The sequence below is a fragment of the Erinaceus europaeus genome, chromosome 11 (assembly GCF_950295315.1).
Source record: "Erinaceus europaeus chromosome 11, mEriEur2.1, whole genome shotgun sequence".
Taxonomy (NCBI): domain Eukaryota; kingdom Metazoa; phylum Chordata; class Mammalia; order Eulipotyphla; family Erinaceidae; genus Erinaceus; species Erinaceus europaeus.
This window is the reverse complement of record NC_080172.1, coordinates 53,030,241-53,050,414: the sequence shown is the minus strand read 5'-3', so window position 1 is coordinate 53,050,414 and position 20,174 is coordinate 53,030,241. Positions and strand designations below refer to the sequence as shown.

At 48.0% G+C, this 20,174-nt stretch overlaps 1 protein-coding gene across 5 annotated transcripts in view; it reads right to left on the bottom strand.

Annotated features, from left to right (window-relative positions):
* Positions 1-121: 121 nt before the first annotated feature.
* The window catches only part of RORC (RAR related orphan receptor C), a 34,466-nt gene continuing 14,413 nt past the window's right edge, over positions 122-20,174 (bottom strand). The window contains exons 3-11 of one of the 5 annotated variants that reach the window (XM_016191511.2): positions 14,851-14,936; positions 14,259-14,400; positions 12,554-13,027; positions 12,264-12,385; positions 7,602-7,734; positions 7,387-7,494; positions 7,153-7,263; positions 6,295-6,404; positions 122-897 (exon numbers count right to left, since the gene is read on the bottom strand). In XM_016191511.2, coding sequence (XP_016046997.2) covers positions 736-897; positions 6,295-6,404; positions 7,153-7,263; positions 7,387-7,494; positions 7,602-7,734; positions 12,264-12,385; positions 12,554-13,027; positions 14,259-14,400; positions 14,851-14,936 — 1,448 coding nt within the window. In that variant the 3' untranslated portion in view covers positions 122-735. Of the gene's footprint in view, positions 898-6,294; positions 6,405-7,152; positions 7,264-7,386; positions 7,495-7,601; positions 7,735-11,897; positions 11,963-12,263; positions 12,386-12,553; positions 13,028-14,258; positions 14,401-14,850; positions 14,937-20,174 lie in introns of all 5 variants that reach the window. The other 4 variants (XM_060201692.1, XM_016191512.2, XM_060201693.1 and 1 more) reach the window with 4 other exon arrangements.

Below are 20,174 nucleotides of genomic sequence, written 5' to 3'. Positions count from 1 at the left end.
TTCTCTAGCCCAGTAACATCAGTTTCAATGTGACTGAAAGTTGGGTTTGTGTGTCACCTGTGTGTGGACACGGACCTTGGGTTTGAGTTGTGCTGATTCATTTGTAACACACATGAGAGGCTTGAGTTCTGACTCTGTGGTACTTTTGGTCTTCATTATATGTTTCTCCCTATATCCCAACCCCACACATGATCTCCAGCCTTGAAGCCCTTCTCATCCTTTCCCTCCAGGGATCTTGTTTGTTTATTAGACCCTGGAAAATGGTCAGGGCACCCAACCACTTCCTGGCTGAGCTGGTGGGAAGTGAGCAGGGTAGAGAATGTCAAAGTTCAGATTCCTGTCTTCTGGGGTGCCTCTGAGCTTGATCCCTGCCCCCCTATGAGGCTGGTGGGGGGGGAGAGATGAGGTATTTCAAAGGCCGGTTTTTAGCTCCTGAGCCAAGTTGAGCTCTGCACATCCAATCCATCCTGGATACACCATGGTCTTGAGGACAGTCTGGTGCCCTGAGAGCCCCTTAGAGCTCACCTCAGGCTGCGCGTGGAGGAGCATCAGAAAGGAGAGAACAAAGCTGATGCTGGCAGAGGTGTCCCTCTGTCCCCCCACTGTGGCTTCTAGCCCACTGCCAGGGACCTTGGGCAGAAAACCAGGCTCAGTCTCATTACATGGAAGGGAACTGGAAAGGGACAGGCTGGGGTTGGTACGGAGGGAAGGGAGAGGGAAACATCCCTCTCCTGGTCACTCAGCCAGCCCCTCTGGGGCCTCGATGTCAGTGCTGAAGAGCTCTTTGTAGAGTGGGGGGAATGCAGCCTGGACCACGATGGGGTGGAGGTGCTGGAAAGTCTGTAGCTTCTCCATGTGCTGGCTGCACAGGCTCCTCAGCTTCCCCTTAGGTGGCAGCTGGTGACAGGGAATGGGGAGAAAGGCTCAGTGCCTCAGTATTTCTGCCCACCCCACCCTCCCTCTCAGGCTAGGACCTTAGTCCTGTTCTCTCCCTGTCCAGAGAAATCCCCAAATCTGGCTCACAAATGTCTAAAACAGATTCTAGTAAGGACCCTCAGATCTGCTGGGGTGCTCTTACCAGGGTAAGCGCCTGTGCCCCTGTGCCTCATGCTGTTCATGGCTGTTTACCTCACTGGTGCTGTTTCAGGTGTATAACGCCCTTCTCCGTTCCTCTCTGATTGCTGGCTTTAATCACCTCTGGGAATATTTTTTTTTAGTCCCCCTCTCCTCTTTTACTATTTTTTATTAGTTATTTACAAATGAGAGAGAGAGAGAAAGAGAGAGAGAGAGAGAGAGAGAGAGAGAGAGAGAGAGAGAACATGAACACCAGAGTATTACTACTCTGGCACATGCAATGCTAGGATCAAACTTGGAATGCCATACTTGAGAGTCCGATGCTCTAGCCACTGTGCTCCATCTTGGGCTGTACCCTTCCTTTCAGGAACCTTTCTTTGAGTTTCCTTCTGTATAACCTGTAAGCCTGATTCTAAAAATGATTCAGTTTGGTTGCCTTTTCTTCCTAGTTTTAAGTTTCAAGCTTCCTAGGTTTTGTGTGTGTGTGTGTGTGTGTGTGTGTGTGTGTGTGTGTATTCCAGAACACTGCTCAGCTCTGGCTTAGTGTGGTACTGGAGATTGAAACTTGGACCTCAGAGCCTCAGGCACAAAAGGCTTCTGTAGAACTATGATACTGTCTCCCATGCCCCATTCATTTACTGTATCTGTCAGAATACTTGGCATGTGGCAAATGCTCAATATGTGTTCCAAGCAAACAGCCTTCAACCAGGCACCTGATGCTATAAGCAGTGAGTCAGTGGGAGGAAGCAAGGAGCCCTCATTGGAGAGATGGAAGGGAAACACCCTCTCCTGCAGCTTCTGGTCTTACCTTCACCAGCCCCCCCTGCCTTCTGCACAACTTTGTGCTCTGGGAGAGGGGCGGTCAGGGAGCAGCAGCAAAGGACCCTAAGGTTGACCTTGTCTTCACCCCTGTCCCTCTGCCATTCCTTTTGCTTTAACTTGGAATCTGGGAAATTGACATAGTTTCATATATTCATTCATTTCTTCCTTCCTTCCTTCAACAGATATTTGTTGAGAACCTACTCAACTAGGTACTGTGACAGGTGTGGTAAATAATTCTGTCCTTGTTATGATGATGATGATGATATGATGATGATGATTTGGTCATTGCCAGGGTTTCAACAGTCCAGGCTGACTTACTCAGGTAGAGAGTGGGCTGGCAAGACAGTTCACTTAGACAGTGCACCTGCTTTGCCACGTGTATGACCCAGGTTTGAGCCTGGCCCCCACTAGTGCTATAGTGTCTTTTAATCTCCCTCTGTCTCTCTCTTTCTATCTGAAAAAGCCAGTTCAGATCTGTGAAGCCCCATCAATGGAAAGATAGAGGTGGGATAGATAGATAGATAGATAAATAGATAGACCACACTGATGAAACTCTCCCCAGTGTCACAGCACTCCATGTGGGGTACCAAAGGGCTCAAATCTAGGTAGTGTGCATGGCAGAGTAGGCACCCTCCTAGGTGAGCTACCTCGTAGGCTCCTTAATCAAACTTTTATTTTAGAAAAGGAATCAGAAGACAAACACACACATATGATGTCAGATAATTTCTTTAAAGAAAAATCATGCAGCAAGAGGGGCAGAAGAATGTGTGTGTGTTTGTGTGTGTGTGGTCAATCAGTCAGGAAAAGCCTCTTCAGAATTAAGGGAGGGGGGCAGCCACTGGGAAAAATGGGGAGGAACTTTCCAGGCAGCTGGAACAGAAGGTGCAACACTCTTGAGCAGCAACAAAAGAGCAAGGGGACCAATGGCACAGGTTGGGGGTGGGGGCAGGGGAAGGAGGTGAAGGGAGAGGTATGTTAGGGTCACCACAGAAGGGTGGGTGGTGTGACACACTCTTTAGATTGGGTGCTCAGCCTGTCAGGTAGTTCTAGAAGGGAAGAGAACAGTACCCGTGGCTGCTGGAGGACTGAAGAAGGGTGGAACAGAGGTCTGATTAGCCTTTCTCTCTTCCTTCCTTCCTTCCTTCCTTCCTTCCTTCCTTCCTTCCTTCCTTCCTTCCTTCCTTCCTTTCTTTCTTTCTTTCTTTCTTTCTTTCTTTCTTTCTTTCTTTCTTTCTTCCTATCATCAGAGTACTGCTCAGTTCTGGCTAATCATGGTGCTGGGAATTGAACCTGATTTCAGAGCCTCAGTAGTGGCAGTTTTCTGCAGAACCATTATGCTATTTCCCCAGTCCAAGGGATGCCCCTTCAGCTGTCAAAATGAGACATGACAGCTGGCACAGCTGGCAGGGAGGGTGATGGTGGGAAGTGCTGAATTCTTTTTTCTTTTAATAATTCATTTATTTACTAACGAGAAAGAAAAAGAGCATCACTCTGGCCATGCAATGTTGGTGATCAAACTCAGGACCTCATGCTTGAGAGTCCAACATTTCACCCACTACACCACCTCCCAGGTCATAGAGGTGCTGGATTCTGAAGCTGCTTCCACCTGGGTGGGCTTGCCAGCTGCTCACCTGGCTCTAGACTCTTCCTTCCCATCTTTCCTACCAGACCTGGGCTCTTCAAGGAGCTTAAGCCAATTTTGTTGCCTCAGCACCTCACCCTGGGCCTGCCACACAGCAAGGGCCCGCGGTGTGGACAGTTACATAAGCGGCTTCTTTACACAGGCCCCAAATTAAACTACTTAAATGATGGCTCCCATGAGGGCATTCCTCAGGCCTCCAGGGCTTGCTGTCACCTAGAAATAAGGCCTTCGTTCCTTAATCTGGCAGTGAAGGTTCTCTGATTTCTTCCTGACCTAATTTGCAAGCTTCTCTTAGGCTGTTCCCCTGCCCCCATCCATCTCTCCAGACTTCTGATCTTACACTTGGGTCAAAAATGTAAACTGAGTCATTTTCTGTATGTGCACGATTTACCTCCTTCTATTTGCTATTAAGCCTGGAATGCCTGCCCCATCCCCACAAGTGACTGTTAAAAATCTCACATGGCTTAGTTGTGTGTTTGTGTTTGTTTGTTTATGTATTTATTTTTGCTAGTGGGGTTATTGTTGGGGCTCAGTGCCTACATGACTCCATGGCTCCTGGTGGCCTTTTATTTTTTATTCTTATTATTTTTTAAATAGAGAGAGAGAGGGCAGGGGAGATAGCATAATGACTATGCAAAAAGACTCTCGTGTGGTGTGTGAGGCTCCAGAGTCCCCAGGTTCAATCCCTTGTACCACCATAAACCAGAGCTGAGCTGCGCTCTAGTAAAAACAAACAAAATAAATAAAGCGTGAGGGGTAGAGCAGAAGGAGAGACAGAGAAGGAAAGACACTGTACACTGCTCCAGCACTCATGAAACTTCCCTGCTGCAGATACTCCTATGTGCTGGTCAGAGACTTAAACCCAGGTCCCCGTGCATGATAACCTGTACATTCTATCAGGTGAACCTAGTTTAATGGTCACCTCCTATATGAAATAGTTATGATCTACTCCTTTTACCTACATTATTTTTAATTACTGTTCTGTGCTCTTCTAACATTTCCCAACATCTCTCATGAATATATATCTATATATCTTATATGTAACATATATATATATATATATATATATATATATATGTATCATATATGGCATAGCTCTATTACATGTGTCATAGATCTTAATATAGTGCTGCTGTAGCTACATTATTATTATTATTATTATTTAAAAATATTTATTTATTTATTCCCTTTTGTTGCCCTTGTTGTTTTACTGTTGTAGTTATTATTATTGTCATCATCATTGTTGGATAGGACAGAGAGAAATGGAGAGAGGAGGGGAAGACAGAGATGGGGAAAGAAAGACAGACACCTGCAGACCTGCTTCACCGCCTGTGAAGCAATTGCCCTCCAAGTGGGGAGCTGGGAGCTCGAACCAAGCTACATATCATGGGCACAGGGCTGTAGTGGAAAGAGCACTAAATCTTGCATTTATCCCTTATGAAGTCAAGCTGGCAAAATAGCTCATTTAGTGCGCTGCTTCACCATGTGCGTAACCCAGGTCAGCACTCATGGCATTGAAGAAGGCTTTGGGGCTGTGATCTCTTTCACTTTCTTTCTGCCTCTCTACCTTTTAATTTCTTTCTATTAAAAAAAATAATACCTGAGCAGTTCTGATTAAAGGAGAAATAGCAGGAAGAAAAGGAGGGTGAAGGTCAGGTAGTAGCATACTTGGCTAAGCACACATGTGTCCCTGCTCAAGGACCCAGGTTCAAGCCCCTGGTCCCCACCTGCAAGGGGGAAGCTTCATGAGTGGTGAAGCAGTGTTGTGGGTGTCTCTTTTCTTTCCCTCTCTCCATCTTCCTCTTTCCCTTTCAGTTTCTCTCTGCATATATATATATATATATATATATGTATATGTATATGTATATATGTGTATATATATAGTATTTTTAAAAATTATGTTTATTTGATAAAGACATCCAGTAATCGAGAGGAAGGGGGAGCTTGTACCCAGGTCCTTGAACATTATAACATGTGCACTCAACCAGGTGAATCACCACCCAATCCCCTCTCTCAGCCTTTATCTGAAATAAATTAAACATTAAAAAAAATTTATTTACTTTATTTTTGAGAGAGATGCAGAGAGAGAAAGACACAGAGGCAAATACCAGAGCACTGCACAGCTCTGGCTTACTGTGGTGTGGGGGATTGAACCTGGGACTTTGGAATCTCAGGCATGAGAGTCTCTTTTCATAACCATTATGCTATCTACCCCAGGCCAAATAAAACATTTTTAAAAAAAAGAAAGAAGAGGAGGAGGAGAATGAGTAGTCATTAAATTCTCCTTATTACTATAGGGAAATTTTAACATCTATCCTATGGAGTGAATTGCTCTGAGGATGAGAGAGCATGTTAATTGAATTATTACTGCATCATCCTGCTCTATATCAGAGTTACTGGGACACAGGACTCTTGTTCTCAGATTAATAACCCTTAGTGTGGGCAAGGGCCGCATCTCTGTATTTTTCCATTCACCGCGCCTTGCATGGGCAGGTGCTGGCTGAGTGCCGGTTATATTAAACTGAATTGCTCCCTGGAGTCCCTCCCAATTCCAGCTCTCTCACTTTCTGTTGTTACGTCCATGGAAAGGACCGCTTACTCCCTTGGTCCCTGCTGCTGCTGATACTGCAGGCTCACTCACAGAACATGCTCCACGAGCATTTCCTCCTTGTCCTCTCAGACCCATTCATCACAAGTCCTGATGTCACAGACCTGGCACTGGGCCGAAGCCCTCCCACCTCTAGGATTGTTCCTACCTTTGCCAGGATGCTTTGGCGATGAGTCTTGCAGAGATGGTGATGAAAAGCCAGCTCCAGATTGTACTGCAGCTGTTCCACTTTGCTCTTCTCCTGAAGCCCTGGCCGGTCTGCAGGAGGGAATGGAGCCATCATGAGGACAAGAAAGAACATGGACAGTAATTCCAGCCAACCAGGTGTTTATTTTTGGATAGTGGTGCTGGGTATAGGTCTTCTCAGATAAATATTATCATATACACTTATTATTATTATTTTACTAATTTTATTTATTATTATTGTCATCTATTTTATTGTTGCCTAGAGTTCACCATTCCCAATTTTATTTTTTCAGATAGCAAGACAGAGACTGAGAGACAGGGGGAGAGAAGGAAAGACACCACAGCATGGAAGCTTTCTCCAGTGTGATGGGAGCCAAGATTGAACCTGGGTTGTTACACACATTACAAAGCAGGCACAGTATCCAGGCCTGCTATCTTGTCAGGCCATGCACATCTTGATAAGGATCCTGGTTTAAGCTCCCGGCTCCCGAAGGGGAGTCGCTTCACAGGCGGTGAAGCAGGTCTACAGGTATCTATCTTTTTCTCCCCCTCTGTCTTCCCCTCCTTTTTCCATTTCTCCCTGTCCTATCTAACAACGATGACATCAATAACAACAACAACAACAACAACAACAACAAAAAACAACAATAAAGGCAACAAAAGGGAAAATAAATAAATATAAAAATTTTAATATATGCATTCAACTGGGTGCACTGCGAACCTCTGTTCCCCAGATTTAATTGCACCCCAAGGACCAAGTTCTTCTGTATCTGGCCCCCTCCCATGTCCCTGTATCCCTCTGCCAAGTCCCAACACTCACTGGCATTGATGAGAACCAGGGCTGTGTAGAGGGCAAGCTCATCCTCTGAGAAGCACAAGGAGCTCAAAGAGTGGGCGAAGTCGAAAATGGAGCTGATGAGTTCACAGCAGCCTGGAGGAAGCCAAAGGGTGTACAGGACCTGGTGCTCGAGGCTCACTACCCTCTATCCCCCACCTGGGCCTGCTACCCCTGGGTGGGGCTTCCACTCCTATCCCATTTCTCCTGACCCCTCACCCAGGGCTCGGAATAGCTCCACGCCGCCGTATTTGCCCTCGAAAAAAACAGTGTGGTTGTCCGAATTGTAGGCCCGGCTCATCCTCACCAGCACCACTTCCATGGCTCCTGGGGTGGGGGAGAAAGGAGTAGGTGCTGTCCTAGTGCTGCTCTGGCTGCCTGACATTCCCTTTGGTGGCAGCTCCTTCCCCTCCCCTCCCCAGCTTCCTGGGTACCTGCTTTGAGTAGCACGATCTGGTCATTCTGGCAGAGTTCCATAAAGCCCGACAGCTTCTTGGCGAACTCCACCACGTATTGGATGGCCTCAGTGAGCCGGTGGGCACAGCGCTCCCACATTTCCCACATGGACTGCAGGGAGGGACAGCCACTGGAGCAGGTAGGGTCCCAGCCCCTCCCCAGTCCAGGAAATCCTCCCCCAATCCTTTGCAAGATGCTGATTTAGCCTAGTTTTAGCCCAAGTTTACACTGGTGTCACACTCTTCATTTGGTGCCACTTATCTGTGTGTCCATCAGGCACTGGCACTGGGTGAGCATGTGTGTGTGTGTGTGTGTGTGTGTGTGTGTGTGTGTGTGTGTGTGTGAGAGAGAGAGAGAGAGAGAGAGAGAGAGAGAGAGAGAATGTTTGTCCTTGTGGCTAGGAGGTGGCACAGTGGCTAGAGCATTGAAATTTTAAGCATGAGGTTCCACGTTTGATCCCCAGTATTGCATATGCCAGAGTGATGCTCTGGTTCTCCATTCTTCTCATTCTTCTTAATATTTATTTATTTGTTTATTCATTTACTTATATTGCCACTAGAGTTATTGCTGGGGCTTGGTGCCAGCACTATGAATCCACTTCTCCTGGCAGCCATTTTCCTCCCCCCTCCTTTCTTTCTATTTTTTTTATTAGATAAGATAGAAATTGAGAAAGGATGGGGTGATAGAGGGAGAGAAACCCTGGTCCCCACCTGCAGGGGGAAAGCTTCACAAGTGGTGAAGCTGGGCTGCAGGTCTCTCTCTCTCTCCCTTCCCTCTCAATTTCTCTCTGTCTCTGCCTAATAAATAAATAAATACACTAAAAATTAAAAGAGAGACAGAGAGATAAAGAGAAGCACACCTGCTTCACTGCTCATGAAACAGATCCCTTGCAGGTGAGAAGTGCAGGTTTGAACCTGAGTACTTGCTCTTGATAATATGTGCGATTAACTGGGTGCACCACTGCCTGGCCCCCTGGTTCTCTTCTTCTCTCTCATAAAGAAAGAAGGAAAGGGAGAGAGAGAGAGAGAGAGAGAAAGAGAGAGAGAGAGAGAGAGATTGAGAAAGAGAAAGAGAAAGACCTGCTCAGCTTTGGCTTATGGTAGTGCTGGGAATTGAACCTGGAACTTCAGAACCTCAGGCATGAAGTCTTTTTTATTTTTCATAACCATTATGCCATATATATATAGCCACCAGGGGTTATTGCTGGGGCTCAGTTCCATCACTCCTGATAGCTGTTTTTCCACTTTTCCTTTTTGTTGTTTTTCTTTTTTTATTAGAATAGAGAGAAATTGAGAGGAGGGGTAGACAGACAGCAAGAGAGAAAGAGACATCTGCAGCACTGCTTCACAGCTTGTGAAGCTACTCCTTACAGGTGTGTGTGTGGGCTTGAACTCAGTAATGTGTACACCTAACTGGGGGTGTCACTTCCTGACCCCCCCAAACATATTTTTTATTCATGCATTTGCCTCCAGGGTTATCACTCGGGCTCAGTGCCTGTACTATGAATCCACTGCTCCTGTGGCCATTTCCCCCCCCTTTTCTTGTTTTTTGGATAGCACAAGAGAAATTAAGAGGGGAAGGGAAGTTAGAGAGGGAGAGAGACAGAGAGACACCTACAGACCTGCTTCACCACTTGTGAAGCGACCCCCCTGCAGGTGGGGAGCCAGAGGCTCAAACTGGGATCCTTGCACTGGACCTTGAGCTTCATACTTTGTGTGTTTAACCCAGTGTGCCACCCCCCAGCCCCCCCAAATATATCTTTTAAAAAGAAAGTATCTGGGAGTCGGGCTGTAGTGCAGCGGGTTAAGTGCAGGTGGCGCAAAGCGCAAGGACTGGCCTAAGGATCCCTGTTTGAGCCCCCAGTTCCCCATCTATAGGGGAGTCGCTTCACAGGCGATGAAGCAGGTCTGCAGGTGTCTGCCTTTCTCTCCCCCTCTCTGTCTTCCCCTCCTCTCTCCATTTCTCTCTGTCCTATCCAACAACGATGATACCAATAACAACTACAACAATAAAAGAACAAGGGCAACACAAGGGAATAAATAAATAAATAAATAAATATATATTTTAAAAGTGTCTGCAGAGAATTGTGCAGGCTCAAAAAAACCCTGGTGGTAATACAAGGCAACCAAACTGGTTGTCCTTTAAGAGTTTGCATCTTGTGAGGTAAAAAGGGCATACTAACTCCCACCCCCTGAAAGACCTCAGTAATTCAAAAAGTCTGGTGTCAGACAAGTATTTTGTTTTGAACAGACTGTGGTGTCCTAGTGTAACAAAAGAGTGAGAACAAGAACTCAGAGACTGGTAGTTTGGATTTGCTTCTGGCTCTATCACAAGTCCATTCATCCCTCACCTTGGTTTCCTGGTAAACCAAAATAGGAACAGAGAAGGGCCAGGTCGTGGCTCACCTGGTCAAGTGCCCATGATACAATGTGCAAGGACCTGGGTTCAAGCCCATTATCTCACCTGCAGGAAACTTCATGAGTGGTGAATCAATCTCTCTCTCTCTCTCTCCCTCTCCCCTCTCAATTTGTCTCTATCTCTGTCCAATAAGTAATACATAAATAAAACTTAGAAAAATAGAAAAAGAGAAACAAGGGCTGGAGAGATTCCTCACCAGGTAGAGCTTGTGCTTTGCCATGGACATGGCCCAAGTTTGAGCCCTGTCACCACTTAGGAGATACAATAGTGCCAGAGGAAGCTTTAGTGTTGTGTTCTCTGAGTGGAAAAGGGAGCAGTGAAACCATAGATGTTACTTACGCAGATACACTTACTGATCTAAGATTTGATGAAAACTACAGTGCTATTAATGTGGGTGGGGGCACAGAACTTTGGTGGTGGTTGTGGAGTGGAAACATACCCCTGTAATCTTTTTTAAAAAAAATATTTATTTATTTATTCTCTTTTGTTGCCCTTGTTGTTTTATTGTTGTAGTTATTATTGTTGTCATTGTTGGATAGGACAGAGAGAAATGGACAGAGAAGGGGAAGACAGAGAGAGGGAGAGAAAGATAGACACATGCAGACCTGCTTCACTGCTTGTGAAGTGACTCCCCTGCAGGTGGGGAGCCAGGGGATTGAACTGGGATCCTTATACTTGTCCTTGCGCTTTATGCCATGTGCGTTTAACCCGCTGTGCTACCACACGACTCCTACCCCTGTAATCTTATAACTTCGTAAACCACTATTAAATTAGTAATAAAAACAAGAAAGAAAGAAGCGACTGAGGAAAGGCTCAGTGGGTAGAGTCAGAACTTGCGCAAGTGAGGCCTTGGGTTCGATTTCTGACACTGCATATGCCAGAGATGTGCTCTGGCCTAAAATACAGACAGACATATAGACACCTTAAAGAAAGAAATTTCATTCCCATAGTCTGGCCTCTGTAAGGGTAGAGGGTGGTTTTTGGAGAGTAGTGTCTGACAGAGACAAGGTGTTTAACACACACACACACACACACACACACACACACACACACTTCAAACAAACAAATACAAAAACCTGACTTCTGACTATATAGTTGACTTACAGGGAAAAAGAGAGGACACCAAGACCAAGTCAGGGAAGTAAGATCAAGATCAAGGCTGGGTAAAATGCCCATAGATAAAATACCCATAGATAAGAAAAATCTCTTACCCACCCCCTAGAGTGTAGACACTTCCCTTACTTAAGTCAATATGGATGTTGGGTGGGGGCCCACCCAGTAGAGCACACATTATTACCATGTGTGAAGGCCCTGGTCCCTACCTGCAGGGATGGGGAGCTTCATGAATAGTGAAGCAGTGCTGCCGGTGCCTTTTCTCTCTGTCTCTCCCTCTATCTTTCTGTGTCTCTTACCTTCTATCAATGAAAAAAGGGAATAAAAAAAGTCACTGGGAGTGGTGGAGTGGTTATTCAGGCATTAAGCCCAAGCAGTAGCCCTGATGGCAGGAAAAAAGAGAAAAAGGTAAATAAAGGGGCAGCCTGAGTGGTGGTGCAGTGGATGAGGCATTGAGAATTCAAGCATGAGGTGCTTGAAGTGTCTCTCCTTCTCTCTATCTCTCTTACTCTGTCTCTCAACCTCTATCTTAAAAAAAATAGAGAGTCATCTTTGAGAAGAGAAATTGTGCAGGTGTAGAGCCCCACTGACAACCCTGGTAGCAAAAATATAATATAATATAATATAATATAATGATACAATACAATAAATATATGGGATGGGGGACAGCTCACCCAGTAGCATGCACACTTCACCATGTGTGAAGACTTAGGTTTGATTCCCTAGCCACCACATGGGAGTACCTGCACGAGGGAAGCTTCATGAGAAGTGGAGCGTTGCTGTGGTGTTTCTCCCTCTCTGCCTTTATCTAAAATATAAAAAACGTGGATGCAGGATGGGAGAAATAGCTCACCGTATAAGGCACATGCTTTGCCATACACATGGCCCAGAGGGAAGATAAGATGTGCTGGTGTCTCTCTCTCAATCTGGATGCAAAAGTGGCATCCATGTGAAGTCCATGGTAGTGACAACAACCACAGTGGGCCTCACAGGCTGGCCTCTGTGTTCCAGGCTCCCTTGCCCAAGCCCTGAGTGGGGCTAGCGGGCACATCCCTTGGTTTTCCGGGGATGGGGGTGGGGTCAGGGCGGGGTGGCATGTTCAGCCTCACCTTCCTTTGGTAGCCTGCCACCTCCTCCCGGGAGAAAAGGCAGGGGCGCTGGCGGAGCAGGTCCTCTAGCCGCAGCTGGCAGGTGTCTCGGTAGGACTTGCACACATTCTGCACCAAGTGCTCTAGGGGCAGAGGGCCAGAGGGGGCAGAGGCAGCTCCATCTCGGCCTGCCACTGCCAGGTTTCCCCCACGCCCCTGGCCCAGCACCCGAAGCTTTCTCACGCTCATCCTTGGAAGCCCTTCCCTCATCCTCCCCTCAACCCATCGTTTCTGCGCCCCCAGTTGCTCACCGATTTCTGTTACTGAACCATAAGGCCCTTCTGGGGTGCTACGGAAACTGGGGCTACAGTAGCTGTCTGGGCCCTGGCCCGGCTCCCCTAGCCTCAGCTGCCTGGAATCCCCAAAGTAAAGTCCGCTGCTCCCGCAGTAGCTGCCCTCGACCTTGCCCCGCTCGGGGCTGTATTCCAGACGGCAGGAGGCGCTGTTGAGCCCGGCCTTGGCCAGGTTGTTGGAAAACGGGGATGCTGGTCCTGGGGATATCAGAAGGCCTGGAGGACAGGCAGAGGCCTCGGGCAGGTCAGGCGAGGAGCCCAAGGGCAGCTGCTTGTCCCGGAGCCCCAGGGCGCGGGCGCTGGGTTCTGCTTGCGCGCGGGGCTCAGGCGGGGGCTTGACGGCCGGGTCCCGCTGTCGCTGCTGCAGCTGCTTTTGCACTTCGGCGTGCAGGCTGTCCCTCTGCTTCTTGGACATGCGGCCGAACTTGACAGCTGCAGGGGGCCGGGGTTCGAGATAGTCTCAAGCAGGAGGACACAGCACGGGGCGGGGGCCCGCAAGAGACCCTCTGTTCAGGCCAGAAGGCACTGGCAGCAGACGGAATTCCTGGCTCCCAGCCCAGCCTGACTAGGCTTATCCCGGAATCTGCATTTTGGGGGGATGACTTTCGCTCAGACCCCACCCTCTACCGCTCTTTGTGGCAGAGGCCCGGTACTGCAGCCTTTCTGAGTCCCTACTCCTGGCTCCAAAGGAACAGATTCTGGGCGCCTGGACTTCTGCTCTGGGGCCTGGGGGGTGGTCGGGGAGGCGGCCTCCGGTGGTATTGGGGTCACCTCGCCTGCCGAGGAGGGTCGGAGGAAGAGAGGAGCTGAGCATACAGGTCTCCCTGTGGTCAGGCCTGCTGCTCCCCGGTGACCTAGATACTCACCACAGCCCAACCCCGGCTCCGTGGCTGCCTTCTGAACATCCTCTTCTGCTCTCTTTCCTGCCTTTTCACTCCCCCCACACACCCCACAACCCCCTCCCAGGTGTGTGGGCACAGCCCCTTGCCCTGACTGCCCCCCCTTACCCTATCTTGCCCCCTCCCCCTCCCCCTCCTTGTGTTTCCTCCTTTCACTTTGTTATTTTGGGCACTGAAAAGTGCTGACTGCAAAGTTCCTCCTCCCCATCACCCCAGCCTTCTCCAGTCCCGCCCAGGGCGCCCCCTTTGTGGCCTTGGTGGGTGGGGAGGTGGGCTGAAGGGAGGATGGTGGAAAGGAAGAGCAGCAGACCCTCTCCTGCTGATTCTGTGTGTGTGGCGAGAGGGGGTTCTGGGTCCTTTGGGGGCCCTAGTGAGACTAGGGGGTGGAGAAGTCTGGAGGCCCAGCGAGAACTGGACCATAGGTACCAGGGTGCCCTGGACAGAACATGCGGGGCCTGGGTGGGGTCTACGCTAGAGGGGAGCTGAGTAAGGAGAGTGCACCCCCACCCAATGGGGGAATGTGTGTGAGACTTTGACTTGGGGACCCAGCATTGGGGACAACCAAGAGCTTTGGTGGCAATGGCAGCCTGCCCACCCCCAACTGTGGGCAATGTGGACAGTGGAAGACACAGGGGCTGTCAGAGTTGGGAGGCTGGAGAACATTCTAAAAGGGTGCTTTCACAGCTTAATCTGTCTCACACAACAGTCCAGGCTGTCCCTCTAGAGTTTCTGGGGATACTGTTCTCTACCATCCTTGGTCTCACCATCTCGGGACATGCCCAGTGCCAGGCATTTCTGCAGGCGGCAGTGTTGGCACCGGTTCCGGCTGGCACGGTCGATGGGACAGTTCTGCTGGCGGGTGCAGGAGTAGGCTATGCTGCAGTTCTGGCTCCTGCGGAAGAAGCCCTGGGAGGGGGTTGGGGGAGAGCCAGGCTGCTTCCCTGGCCCAGCAAGGTCTCTGAGTTGTAAGTCTCCAAGCCCTCATCTCTGACCTGTTATTTCCTAGTGCCTCTGCAATTTGTCCTGAAATCAGCTTAAAACAAAAGCCTACCACTGAGGGTTGGGCAGTGGCACACCTGATAGAGTGTACCTGTTAGCATGCTCAAGGACCTGGTTCAAGCCCCCAGTGTCCACCTGCAGAGGGAAGCTTCATGAGCAGTAAAGTAGGTCTGCAGGGATCTCTCTTTCTCTCCCTTTTTACCTCTCCCCTCCCCTCTCAATTTCTGTCTGACTTTATCCAGTAAATAAATAAAATATATAAAAAAAGAGCCTCCTGTGCCTGGGGTGATCCAGGGTTTCCTGAAAGACAGAACAGTGGCCATTAATCTCCCCCTCAGCTCCTGGCATGGCACTCACCTTGCACCCCTCACAAGTGATGACCCCGTAGTGGATCCCAGAGGACTTGTCTCCACAGATTTTACAAGGGATCACTTCAATTTGTGCTGCAAAGAAAAAACAGATATGGGGCTAGTATGACACACTCTGTACCCTCCCCCCCATGCTACTGGGCCCCTGAAATGTGGGCTCTCCTCCTCACTTTCCCACCCCACCCATCCTATCACCTCCCTCTTGCAGAAAGGAGGAAGCAGGGTGTCCAGTGGTGCTCAGCAAAGGGCCGCGGAGGTCGGTTATTTTTCTGCTTGTCTGTTAGGGGGTAGCAGTGAGTGGGACCAGCTCTAGGGGGGCAGAGGAGCAGCTGTGCAGAACCACCTGCTCAGCTCTTGGACTTGAAAAGCTCCAGTTGCCTCCCCTCCCACCCAGGATAGAGGAGTTCTCAGTGCCTCACACCTGCTTCCCGCCCACCCAGGGGCCTCATCTCTGCCTCCTGCCCTGTGGGGGCTTGACTGTGTATGCAGAGTTTGAGTTTGGGGCACCAGGTGGTAGTCTGGGGGGTGCAGGTGGAGAGATCCCTCACTTTCAGCCAGACTGTGAAGGCTGTGTATGTGGGAGATGTCGGGGTGTGAGGGGTGGGTTGTACAGAGCCCAGGGGTTCAGAAGCAAGTGCCATGGAAAGAGGGCCCGGGGATAGTAGGGAAGCTGAGCATAGAGCTTAGGAGAGTGGGGCTCAACCCAGATCTATGGGGTGCCAGTGAGCCAGTGGGCACCCAGACAGGCTACAGGGCTTCTCGGTTCACAGCAGAGGCCAGCTGTGTCTTCACACAAGACAGTGTGTTTCCTTCTCTGTGTCCCAGGATGTTCACATCCAACTATGAATATCAACTTTGGGTGCTCAAAAGAGTCTTGGATTCTCAAGCATAAGGTCCTGAATTCAATCCCCAATCCACATTGTATGTGCCAGAGTGGTGCTCTGGTTCTCTCTCCTTCTCTCTCAATCTCATAAACAAATAAACAAACAGATGTGGCTGGGGATGAGAGACTATTTAAAAATATTTTTAAAAATTTTATTTACTTTATTTTAATGATAGAAGAATACTGCTCAGCTCTGGCTTATGGTTTTCGAACCTGAGATTTTTTTGCCTAACTATTATGTTATCTCCTTACCCTGGGTGAAAGATTATTTTACTCAAGCTCTTTCTTCCTTTAGAGATAAAGCACTAGGAAGAACATCTTTAGGAAGAAAAAAGGCTCCCAGGAGGTGGCACAGTGAATAAAGCATTGGGTTTTTTTTAAAGATTTATTTTTTAAATATTTATTTATTATTTATTCCCTTTTTTGTCCTTGTTGTTTTATTATTGTAGTTATGATTGATGTCATTGTTGTTGGAAAAGACAGAGAGAAATGGAGAGAGATGGGGGAAGACAGAGAGGAGGAGAGAAAGATAGACACCTGCAGACCTGCTTCACTGCCTGTGAAGCGACTCCCCTGCAGATGGGGAGCCGGGGGCTTGAACCGGTATCCTTATGCTGGTCCTTGCCGCTTTGTGCCACCTGCGCTTAACCTGCTGCACTACCGCCAAACTCCCAAAGCAATGGATTCTTAAGCATGAAGTCTTGAGTTTGATCCTTGACACTGTATGTGCCAGAGTGATGCTCTGTTTCTCCATCTCTCTCTCTCCCTCCCTCAAGTAAATAAATAAGTAAAAATAAATAAAACTGAAAGAGAGTGATAGAGCACTGGTTCACGGAGGGAATGTGGCTGGTCCTGGCTCATATGGCTTGTGCAGGGCACCAGGGCTGGGCCTACACCCCAGTTTCCATGTTCTCTCCATTGTGTTGCTCTGTACACGGTGTTTGGGGTGCAATCATCAATGAGCATATTTGAAGGTGAGTGAGTGTGTGTGTGTGTGTGTATGTGTGTGTGTGTGTGTATGTGTGTGTGTGTGTGTGTGTGTGTATGCATATGAAAGGACCATGTGACATGGGAGTCAGCTGGCATATGTGTATGTCAGAGTGGCACAAACTTAGCTTAAACCTGACAGCCTCTCTCTCTCTCTCACTGAGCTCCTGTACCTGTGCCCACCATCCTCTCCTGGACCTCACCCTTTCCCTGTCAAAGCCCACAGCTCTCTACCAAATCTTGGGAACCAGCAGGAGGCCTTCCTGAGTCCATCTCAGAAGAGGAACTCAAAAGAGTTGGGGTTTCTGTTACTTCATGTGATAACCCTATATTGAACTTTGTTTATTAAGGAGAGAGGAAGAAAGAGAGAGGAGAGAGGAAAGCCAGAGCATCACTCTGGTATGTGTGATACTGGGGATCAAACCTGGGACCTCCTGCTTGAGAATCTAATGCTTTATCCACTGCACCACCTTTCAGACCTTGGACCATCATTTTTGATGACTAATTTTTTTTTTTTTGCTTCTTTCTCTCTTTCACTTTTTGATTTCCCTCCCTTCCCTTCTGTGAGCTCTCTTTCTTCTCTCTCTCTTCTCTCTCTCTCTCTCTCTCTCTCCTTCTCTCTCTATTTCTACCAAAGCAGTGCTCAGCTTATAGTGGTGCTGGAGATTGAACCTGGAACCTCAGAGCCTCAGACATGATATTCTGTTGGGTAAAGTGCTGTATTATTGCCCCTGGCCACTTTTCATCACTTCTAAGATCATCCGGGCCTCCTTTTTGATCCTGCCTCCCACTGACCCAATGCCTCCCTACTGAAGGAGGACGCTTGGGCTGAAGTAGGCTGGAAAGAAGGTCTAGGACTCTGATCATATTCGTTTTTTATCTACCTCTCACACATCTCCTGCCCCACAGGTCAGAGGAGGCAGTATCCAGACTCCAAGCTAGATTGATGGTTCTGAGAGCTCGCACTGGGCTAGGGCCTGTGGATATGTGGAAGGGCAAATACTGTTTCTTTCTTTGCTTTGCTTTCTTTCTTTCTTTCTTTCTTTCTTTCTTTCTTTCTTTTTTTTTTTTTTTTTTTTTTAAAGATTTTTATTTACTAATGAGAAACATAGGAGGAGAGAGAAAGAGCCAGACATCACTCTGGTACATGTGCTACCAGGGATTGAACTCAGGACCTCATATTTGAGAGTCTGATGCTTTATCCACTGCGCCTCCTCCTGGACCATGGGAAAATACTGCTTCTATCCTCCCTGAACTATTGCCCCTTGGGCTGGCCCTGAGCTGACTGGGGCTCATAGCTGTCTCCTCCTGGGAAGCAAGCATTGGGTTTCTGGAACCCTCCCTCAGTACTCAACTCTTCCCCAGTCCCAGCCCCAGCCCCACTGCCCTGCCAGACACCAGCAGTCAGTCATGATAGTCAGTGAGTGGTTCTGATCATTTATTTATTTATTTCCCTTTTGTTGCCCTTGTTGTTGTTGTAGTAGTTATTATTGTTGTTATTGATGTTGTCATTGTTGGATAGGACAGAGAGAAATGAAGAGAGGAGGGGAAGACAGAGGGGGGAGAGAAAACTAGACACCTGCAGACCTGCTTCACTGCCTGTGAAGCGACTATCCTGCAGTTGGGGATCCGGGGGCTAGAACCCGGATCCTTACGCCAGTCCTTGTGCTTCACACCACATGTGCTTAACCTGCTGCACTACCACCTGACTCCCTGGTTCTGATTCTTTTCAGTTAGTTGAGAGAAGATTGGAAAGCCTGGAGGAACAGAGGGACTGAGAGGGGCCATACTCCAAAGAAAGCAGTTGAGAGTGTGGGGTTGCTGCGTGTGAAGTCCTCTGATTCTCCACGCCTCAGCTCACTTTTCTATATTCTTTAGGACACTGCCTATGGCCCAGCCAGGAGGTGTCACAGTGGATGAAGCACTGGATTTTAAAGCATGAGGTCCTGAGTTTGATCCCATGTAGTACATGTGCCAGAGTGATTCTCTGGCTCGCTCTCACAAATAAACAAAATGTTGGTGCTCTTGGTTGAGTGCACACATTACCCTGTATAAAAACCCAAGTTCGAGTGAGTCCCCTCCCCCCACATACATGGGGACACTTCAAGGGCAGTGAAACAGGTCTGTAGGTGTCTCTCTTTCCCTTTTCCCCTTTTAAATATTTATTTATTTGTTTTTCCTTTTTGTTGCCTTTGTTTTTTATTGTTGTTGTAGTTATTATTGTTGTCATTGATGTCATCGTTGTTAGATGGGACAGAGAGAAATGGAGAGAGGAGGGGAAGACAGAGAGGGGGAGAGAAAGACAGACACCTGAAGACCTGCTTCACCGATTGAAGCGACTCCCCTCCAGGTGGGGAGCTGGGGACTGGAACCGGTATCCTTACGCTGGTCCTTGTGCTTTGCGCCATGTGCACTGCGCTACCACCCCGACTCCCTCTGTCCCCTCCTTTTTTATTTGATTTTTCCCCCTTTTGTTGCCCTTGTTGTTTTATTTTTGTTGTAGTTATTGTTGTTGTTATTGATGTCATTGTTGTTGGATAGGACAGAGAGAAATGGAGAGAGGAGGGGAAGACAGCAGGTAGAGAAAGATAGACACCTACAGACCTACTTCACCACTTATGAAGCGACTTCCCTGAAGGTGGGGAGCAGGGTGGCTCGAACTGGGATCCTTATACCAGTCCTTGTGCTTTGTACAACATGAACTTAACCCGCTGTGCTACCACCCAACCCCCTCTATCTCTATATGTCCTCCTCTTCTCTCAATTTCTCTTTGTCCTATCAAATAAAATACAAAGAACAGATAAAACAAACAAAAAGAAAAAAAAATAGCAGCCAGGAGCAGTGGATTTATAACCATTGAGCCCCAGCAATAACCCTGGTGGCTATTAAAAAGATGTTGGGGATCCCTTGCACCACCATAAGCCAGAGCTGAGCAGTGCTCTAGTAAAAAAAAAAAAAGAAAGATGTTGGGGTCAAGTGGTAATGTATCTGGTTAAGCACACATGTTACCATGCACAAGGACTCAGATTCAACCCCCCCTTCCACCCCCCCATCTTTACCTGGGGGTGGGGGATGGTGAAGTACTGTTGCAGGTCTCTCTCTCTCTCCTCCCTCCCTATTTCCTCTTTCCCTCTCAATTTCTTTCTGCCTCTAACAAAATAGAAATAAATAAATAAAATGATTTCTCCTAGCATCTCCTGTGACTTTGGACCTCAGAGCCAATGGCTTCTTTGAGATGATATATATGACACTAAAATCTAAACTCCAGGTAGTTTCCTCTGTAGGCCAGCAAGTGCAATAGGTGAGATGTTGTACACACTACAACTGCAAAGCTGAGTCGGGCTCCCTAGGAAGCCAGGGAGCATCTGAGGCATGGGAGGAGCTTTTATGCCTGGTAGTCAGCTCTATTTACTATTATTAATTGTTATTATTATGAAATATTT